This window comes from Carassius carassius, chromosome 42 (genome assembly GCF_963082965.1).
Source record: "Carassius carassius chromosome 42, fCarCar2.1, whole genome shotgun sequence".
In the NCBI taxonomy this organism is placed as follows: domain Eukaryota; kingdom Metazoa; phylum Chordata; class Actinopteri; order Cypriniformes; family Cyprinidae; genus Carassius; species Carassius carassius.
Genome location: NC_081796.1, coordinates 25,299,994 through 25,309,631, shown reverse-complemented (window position 1 = coordinate 25,309,631; position 9,638 = coordinate 25,299,994). Strand labels below are relative to the sequence as shown.

At 34.6% G+C, this 9,638-nt stretch overlaps 1 protein-coding gene across 1 annotated transcript in view; it reads right to left on the bottom strand.

The window, feature by feature from the left end:
• Window positions 1–6,778: 6,778 nt before the first annotated feature.
• The window catches only part of LOC132124358 (epidermal growth factor receptor kinase substrate 8-like protein 1), a 15,397-nt gene continuing 12,537 nt past the window's right edge, over window positions 6,779–9,638 (bottom strand). The window contains exons 16-18 of the mRNA XM_059535373.1: window positions 8,764–8,926; window positions 8,424–8,556; window positions 6,779–7,190 (exon numbers count right to left, since the gene is read on the bottom strand). Coding sequence (XP_059391356.1) covers window positions 7,104–7,190; window positions 8,424–8,556; window positions 8,764–8,926 — 383 coding nt within the window. The 3' untranslated portion in view covers window positions 6,779–7,103. The remainder of the gene's footprint in view (window positions 7,191–8,423; window positions 8,557–8,763; window positions 8,927–9,638) is intronic.

The following is a 9,638-nucleotide window of genomic DNA, read 5'->3' as shown; positions in this document are numbered from 1 at the left end:
TACATATTAAGCTCCGTATCAGTTGCAAATTATCATTACTTACCTATAAGGCCCTAAATGGTTTAGCTCCTGCGTACCTAACTAGCCTTCTACCACGCTACAATCCATCACGCACCCTAAGGTCACAAAACGCTGGACTTTTGGTAGTTCCTAGGATAGCAAAGTCCACTAAAGGAGGTAGAGCCTTTTCACATTTGGCTCCCAAACTCTGGAATAGCCTTCCTAATAATGTTCGGGGTTCAGACACACTCTCTCTGTTTAAATCTAGATTAAAAACGCATCTCTTTCGCCAAGCATTCGAATAATGTATCTCTTAAATTGTGAGTGTAGTTGCATCTGCATTTTTATTCTTTAGCTTGGGTTAAACTAATTTTACTTCAGTTTCAGCAGCTATGCTAATGATGTCTCTATTTTGTTTCTATGTTTTATCCACTAGGATTTACACAAGCTCCAGTCTGGATCCAGAACACCTGAGAAGAGATGATGCTGACCCTCAGAGGACCCCAGATGATGCTAACCTTGAATCAACAAACAGAACTAACAATTATTGCTACATGTGTGACTGCATCATATAATTACTATTAATTAATAATATTGATGGTTCATCGTCTAGCTGACTACGTCTTGTATTATTATTATTTTTTTTTATTTTTTATAAAATCCTGTCAAACCTGCACAAACTACTAGCTACTACTAAATATTGTAGAAACATAATTTTCTGTAAAGTTGCTTTGTAACGATTTGTATTGTAAAAAGCGCTATACAAATAAACTTGAATTGAATTGAATTGAATTGAACTGTGGTCCTTGGTGATTCATAAAATGCAAGTCAGCGGCTAACGGTACTCAAGAGTCAAAAAAGCACATACAGACGAGACCAAATTAATCCTTGTGGCTCCTGATGATATATTGAGATCTTATGAAGTGAAACGATCAGTCTGTGCAAGAAACTGAACATTATTTACAACATTATTACCTGTAATCCAGAGCCTCAGGCAAATGGGGAAATCTGATTTCTTTCAGACAGTTCATTCCAATGAACTGGTTCAAACAGCTGATTTGTTGGCACAATCATTCAATAATGTAACGTATACATAAATGATTAAAACACCCAATAATCATGCAAAATATAGATGTTACATGTCTAAAGCATATATAGTAAATAAACACATTTTTAGAACTTACCTTTTTTGTAAAACCAATGAGAAATGGTTCACACACTCTGGTTATTTTGCTTCATAAGACCTCAATTTATCATCAGGAGCCACTTTTGTGTTGCCTGATATGCTTTTTTGACTTTCCGGTGCCTTTAGCCGTTGACTTGCATTTTAAGAATCAACAAGGAGCACAGTTTCAGCTAAAGATCTTATTAACCGTTTACTGAAGAAAAAAAGTACGCTACACCTTGTATGCCCTTAGGGTGAGTAAATTTACAGCAAATTTTCATTTTTGGGAGAACTATTTCTTTAACATGATTGTAGATTTTGATACAAGAACCTCCACACATACTAACCCAATCTCTCTCTCTCTCTCCCTCTCTCTCTCTCTCTCTCTCTCTCCCTCTCTCTCTCAAGTTACCAGGTTTAAAGTAGAAACTTCATCCTTTATTTCAACACGAATCAATTAAAGCATGTCTTCAGGATTACCGAAGCACACACACACCAACACTGAACTTCTACAATTAGAAATGTAGTCTGTCTCCATCCTAAGAGCAATTCCCATTTCCCAAGTTTGCGTATCTCATGAACTGGTGAAGAGAGACACTGCGTTCACTCTAATCACCTCAACACATTTATGAAAGAGATGCAAGGACACTTGAAATGTCTTGCATGTGTAGTTTGAATGCTGTCACGTTTTCATGTTCGTTCTGGCTTTAGATCAGACAAAAGCGACAAATATTCATATTTTTTTGCATCCCAGTTTAATGAAAAAAGAACTGCAACTAAGCCATTTATATGCTGATATACTGTGAATATTTTGTCGGCATATTACACAGCTTCTTTTGAATGGCTTTTTCCCTGGAACATATTATTGTTTTCTGAAACATTACAATCTCGATGCAGAGCTTCAGTGGAAATTGCACTGCGGATTCGATACGTACATTTGTGCCTCAGAAGGAGAGCACCATTGTATTTAATATTTGAGGTTCAGGTCTCTCTGTTATTATATCTTGATGCATTCTTCATATTCTGCTTTCACACAGTTTATAATGTGATTATTCTCCGTGCTCTTTATTGAAACATTTTTAAGATCACTGGGAGAAAACTAAATATTGCATCAGTGACACATTTCCAGAAGTTTTTACACCTATAAAAGTAGATCAAAAAGAAGATTTAGACAACTTTATATTGCTAAAGTTTAAAAAAATATAATAAAATCAGGCCCAACTCTCCATAAATACCATAAAAACTATTCCTAAGGTTAATAATTTTTTTTTTCTGCATGTTTGGGGTTCTATATTAATCCTGATTTTAAACCTTCTAGTTCATTTGCTCCATAGATTTCCATTGCAAGGGTTTTATTATTTATTCATTTGTTTTTGTAAACCGATGGACAAGTCATTATTATTTAGAGTTTATGCTCTATTTAACCTGGAGTATTCCTTAAAAACATACGGTGTGTGTTTCTCAGAGATGCGCTGCGTGTTGTGTGTAACCTTGAAGTGCTGTGTTATGTTGGAGGTTTCCTTGCATGTTCTGCCTTCCTCAGTTCCCCCACAGCATCTGGTATTTGATTGGGCAAATCCAGAACCTTCCGTTTCTTTTTTTTTTTCAATTTGTTTGGCACGTTTCAAGGAATTTGTTCAAACAGACTCACATCTCAGCTGGTGTTCGGCCCAAATGCATGCGAAACACTCTCTGGACAGTTCAGAGGAAGATTCTGTGCTCTGATAAGACCAGATTTGGCTGTGGATGTTTAGCACAATGTTTGGCATACGCCGACAGCAGAAGTAAAAGCATCATCTGTACAGTCAGGCCTGGTGCTGGTAACATGCTTTAGTGTGGCAAGTGCTGGAAAACTCATAAAGACCGATGGAAAAATGAGTGGTGCTGTAGCATGCCGTCCGTGGGACTGAGATGATCTTTCAGCATGACAGTGATCCATAACATGCCATAAAACTGACGTGAGAGTGACTCGAAACCAAAAGATTAATGTCCCAGCACAGAATTCAGTCCAACTGAGCATCTGCAGAAGAACTTAAGCTTCATTCCAACCTGATGGAGAGTTTTTCATTCTGCCAGAAAGAATGTATATACGAGGGCCAAGATAAAAAACTAAGCAGAAGAGACTCTGATTACAGTTTAACGTTACTCTGTTTTTATGTATTTAATGTTGTATTCCATCTGTTTCCAATGTCTCAGAAACTATGCAGAACACACTAACAACTGCATAGGAACCACCCAGAATACCCTCGCAAATGCATAGCAACACCCAAGCATCATCATATCATATCTGTTTGTCATCATGGCCTTAAACCATTCAAACGGCATGCTTTTAAATCTATTATTAATGCAGTTCAATTATGAAGACAAACTTGGTCTTTTTTCTTTAGGATAATATGCATTGATGAATTATTCCCAATAACTTCAAGAACATCTATCAAGAAGAAAATGATTTTTATGGATTATTTAGCTGTGCATGCACACCTGACCAGTGCGTGTTCAGAGTCATCTGGGGATGCAAAGCCGCGTCTCAATGGAGCCCAGAAGGTGGAGCTTTCACAGTGCTATGGGAAAACAATCTGGACAATCTGAAGGACAGACAGAAGAAGCAAAACAAAAGGCTTTAAGAGCGGCAGACAGCTCGCTCAAACCCCGAGCGCGTATGTGTGATGCATTGTCTACATACTCTCCATACATCAAATGGTCAGGTGTCTCTCCCGCTCTCAGCATTCTCTACAGCGCTCTTTCTGCAGCATGAAATCAATTTTTAGCTCCTCATTTCCTTTGCCATGAAAAGAGGCAAGTCTGCCTGACAAACACACACACACACACACACACACTCGTCTTGTATTCCCATTGGTCTTGTTAGGTGGAGTCTGGGTTTAATTCTCGCCTAATTTAAAATAAGCAGCATTTTAGTTCACTGATGACGATCCTAAAACTTTTCAAACACACACACACACACACACACACACACACACACACACACACACAGTGATCAAAGATGCACCCGCACACACACTGTCTTTATTGTCCAGACCACCCAGTGTGTGTGTGTGTGTGTGTGTGTGTGTATGTGTTTGGTTACTTATCTATAGTTAATGGAGCAAACTGCCTCCAAAAGTTAACTGAAGCTCTTTAGGGAACACCCATTGACATTCTTAATTGAAAGATAGTTATAAAGTTTTTTTTTTAATGATGTATTTATACATTTATTTTTTTTGTAATCAATCTTTCTATTGTGATTTTCAAATATCTTCTACTTTATTCAGTGACATTTCTTTGTAATTGTGTAATTCACTGGCATATTATATATAAATGCTAAACATTTTTCTTTAAAGTTTGAGGTAGTATATAGGAATAATTATGTTTTTAATTTGTTGTTTTCATGTATTAATGGTTTGTGTTAGACTGTTGAAATAACAATTAATTTTATATAACAACTTTGTCATGTTCTCATTTACATAGATAAATAAATGTGTAACAGAATTTTGCTTTCAATTTTAATAGGCAATTCTTATACTAGTTTTTCCACTTTCATTTCATGTTTTTATTTTTTTATCATTATGATGATTTTCATTTTTATTTATTGTTTGCATACAAAAGTGCAAAGCATTTTCTTTAAAGGTTTGGGTTGGTCTGTAGGAATAATAATTAGCTTTATATAAAAACATACCATAAACAAACCATAAAGTTGTCTTGTGTAGAGCACTAGGTTTTTCTTTACATTCTCATACGGAATACAAGCAGCATGTCTGATGTTTTAGTGGAAGATTTTGAGGTGATGACATTGTATTTCCAGTAAAGTGTTCCCAATATTCCACTGGAATGTTTCTGATGTTCTGCTAGAATTAACATTTCTGGAGCGTGTCAGATGGCTGTCCAAAATCCTGTATGTTATCCCACTTGAATTTTTCTCATTATTCCATCCTCGTTTTTCTCAGTGTCGGGAGAAAACAGATGGAGAGGCTGTAAAGAAAAGATGTTGTGAGGGAATTTTCATCATCTTCACTGCTACTGGTGTTGGAGCGAGCGGTCGCATCCAAAGAGGCTTTGTGTCATTATCACGGCCTGCTGAGTGACACACACACACACACACACACACACACACACACACACACACACACGTGCTGCACGGCTGCAGGTGCAGGATCCTGGAATGTGTTTGAAATGATGTTCACCTGCAGGGGCCATGAGAACCTGAGAGTCCCAACAGAAACACGAACTCCACAGAGATCAAAGGTCAGAGGTCATCTTCCTGCTCTCATGTGAAATATCCAGTCTGGATATTGACACACACACACACAAAGAGACATACTAGAGCATTTCAGTAGAAATCTTGAACAGGTGCAGCGAGCGTCTCAAAGTCAGGATATGAGGAGAAACTTTATGCGAAGGCCTGGACGTTTCTCTAGCTACGCAAACTTGATTTTGTGCATCGTTTTCTGAAATGTGTTCTCGTTTTTTTATTCCAAAATATATCAATTTGTAACAAATGAGCCCAAAAAAGACAGAAACTTGTATTACAAACTAAATATGCAATTTTCAATGTTAAGGTTCAAATGCATACATATGCAAATTAATGTGACATGTACTTACATATATTTCCATGCATTAAAAAATATAAAAAATATAAACAAACAAATAAATAAACTGGAAATAAAGAACTTCCAATAACTTCAATAACTCAGTGGCGCTCTTATTTTTCATAAATCTTATCAAACTAATATTTAACTCCAGTTCAATTAGATTTAGATTTAAGTTTGCTTCATCGTCACTTCCATTGAGATGAGCAAATACTAACGGACAGCTCTCTTTCAGCTACATACAGTAGAGAGTTTGAGGCCTAAAGCATCAAACTAATGTTTGTACATGTTCAGTGTGTGTGAAATCATAATATGGGTTTAATTAGCTGATGAATCTCACACACAAACATACACAGCTGGTTTAATCAAACATATAAACACATATTCCTCACCTCACACACCTGACACCTGAGCTCACAGCCAAATTAACTCTCTCTCTCTCACACACACACACACACACACAGAGAGCATATCAAATCTTGATGTGTGTGTTCAGTACAGAAGCCAGGCAAGTTTAGTCTATATACTGTACATCAAGTTAAGTTACATGACAATTGTTCTAAATGACATAAGTTTTCATATTTTATCTCCATTAATTGTTATTTTGCATCATTTTAGTCACCCCGCCATAGACAGAAGCATATATCATTTTATCTGAACATATATAAAGACTTCTGTTGTATTAGTGAGTCAGTATTTTCTGTCCTAAAGTGACAGCAAAGTAAATTTTTACGTCAGCTGACCAAGCAATGGAGCAATGCTTGCATTTGCTTTGGCAAAGATTTTGGGTTGAAGTCTCAAAACAAAAAAACTAAAACCAAAAGTGTAATTATTTATTTAGACCCATATAAACTGGTTAGGCTTTGCGACTTATATTAATGGCATTTTTTAGTTAAGTATAACAATTACTAATGCTGTTGCTGTTTTTGTGCATGTAGAGATTGATGAACATTCAGTATCTCAGTGTCTCAGTCCTCAGTGTTTCTTGTGTATTTTAGCACTGAATAAAGACCTGTCTGGTAACTCAACGGTTCCAGGTTCAGATCCTAGAAGAGTTATTGATGTGCTATACTTTAGTGAGTTTTGCGGTGGTTAGTTAGTTAGTTGGTGTCTGGCGCCCTCTTGAGGACACAGAGGATTTGCTAGTTTCTCGTTTGTGCATTAAATGCATTTATTGAGAATATATTAACCCATATTACACAGAGGTTTGTACATCATTGTGGAGATTTACATTTTACATTTCATGCTGTAAAGCTAAACCGGAAAACAAAATCATCTTTAAAGCAGGTTACAATAACGTAAATGATCTCATGCATAGGTATGAGTGTGTATCTGTGTGCACATTCAATAGATCTTTATAAAGTTCCACTCTCTTGTGTCAAATCCATCTTCATCTTCTGCTTCTCCATCACCGTCTCCAGCTCTGTGGCTCTGTGAGCGTCCTGAGAGACAGAGAGACAGACGGTTAGCAGCTGTATGTGTGGGAAATACATGATCGCTGGCTGTCAAGATGAAATTGCTTGATAAGTTGGTTATTGCATATTAAATCAGGATATTAATCTGGGTGTCCATGCATGTTGAATGAAAACTACCACAAGACTAACACATCTTACGCTGCGATGTTAAAGCATTCTAAAGCAGGTTGTTATTGCATTGCTTTGGAGAGTGATGTTTCAGGCTGTGCAGTTTATACTGTATACTGGCAGCTATTTTCAAAATATTAAAGTGAGAAACCTTCTTATAATTTGGTTTCAGTATTTTACAGAACTGTTTTAAATCTCTTTTGCAATATAAAGAAAATAGTGGCACCAAATGGAATTGCAAAAATTATGACTTCGTCAGGGCTAGAATTGAAGTGAAAAAGAAAAAGAAACCATACAAAAATGTGTCACTTTAAATAAATATTAACTGATATAAAATAAAATACAATATCAAATGACAAAATGATTTTATTTTGGCTAGCTGTTTTTTATTTTTTTATTTAATATAAATATTTTTTATTTTAATTTTAATTCAAGTTGAACTAATAAAATTAATAAAACTAATAAACTAAAACTAATAATTTACAATTAATACTAAATGGATACATAGTAAACTAATAAAAGTAAATAAATGACAAAACATAAGAAAATTACTAATTAATTTTATATTATAATTATATATATATATATATATATATATATATATATATATATATATATATATATATATATATATATATATATATATATATATATATATATATATATATATATATACTATAGTAATATATCAGTTGCAGTAAAATAACACTGAACTGCATGGATTTTAAAATCAGTCTGAACTTATTGGTATAGTGGCAATGTTTTAATTTTAAATGAAAGATTTCTAGCTTCTAATCCAGCATAAAATATCTTTTTATTTTAATGAACCGAAATCATGCTGCACATCAGGGGATGTATGTTTACATTTTGTGTTGTGACCTCTGTGACCTTTCAGAATGTTGAGAGCAATTTGTAAAAATGATTCGTAAATGTACATTTTTAAATGTACTGTAGAACGTTTTTGTTTTTTGCATTTAAAAAAAAGTGTTTTCTTTTAGAGGTAGAGTTAGAATGAACCATTCATCAATCATTATATGCAGCTTCAAGTAAAACAGCAGAGAAGTGTATGATATATATTAGACTGTGATGCACCTCTATCTGCGCTCTCTGGACGGTCAGCTGACTGTAGACTCGAGCGCCCTCTTCAGGAATAACAGCGCGCAGCTCTTCTTTATTCAGAGAGAACAGCTGAGCTCCATTCAGAACCCGCAGACACTGGACAGTCCTGCACACACATCAACAACAGCCATTCACTGACCACAGCTATCACATCATTACATACAAAAAGCTATGCTATGCATCATGTTAATCATACTATAGTTCATAGAAAATCATACTGCTGTACATGAATGTGGATGTGGTGATGTGAGGTGTTACAGGTGGAGTATTATTACTAATAGCTGTTTAAAAGTGTGATCTGTGTGAGACTCACGGTTCACTGAAGCCTTTCTTGCGCAGCCAGTTTTCCACCTCAGCGGGCGGCGAGCTGTAGTCCAGCGGGATGGACGTCTCTGCTGAGCGAGGAATCACCAGACGAGGAGACAGATTCTTCCCACTGGTCAAACGGTGCAGTAGCTCGTCATTCACCTGCATCACTGACACACAACCAGCAAATCAACACGAGCACAAGACAGAGAAACCTGTCTGTGAGCATCAGATGATATTACAGTATTTATTAATATTAAAAATGATCATTTTTACATTTTCAGCAGGGTAAAAATACTTAAGATAAAAAAAAACATTAACTGAAATAAAATATAAAAATAATGAACTACAAAAAAAAAAAAAAAAAAAATTATTATTATTATTATTTTTATTATTATTATTATATATAAAAATAGATTATTATTACTATTATTATTATTATTATTTCAAAAGTTTTCTTTTAGAGGTACAGTTTGAATAATTACATAAGCATTATTTTAATATTTTACAATGGATTATTATTGTTAAATAAAACTAAAACCAAAACCATAAAAATTATAAATTATTTTTAAAAAAATTATTAACTGAAATAAACAAAAATGTACTTCTTTTATTTCAGCTAGCTGCCAAAGCAACATTTCTTATTTTAATTCAGTTTAAGTTGAAGTACTAAAATAACTAAGCAAGCTAAAACTGAAAGCTGTATAGACGTGCTTAAAAAATAAAAATGACAAAAACGTGCTAATTAAATATTTAGATTTAAATTTTAGTTTAAGTTTCAGTAATTTTATTATGTTTTTTTATTTTTATCTTTGTTCATTTTTTTTATTTATCTTTAATTTATTTGTAATTTCAGTTTGAGTAATTTTTGTATTTCTGCTA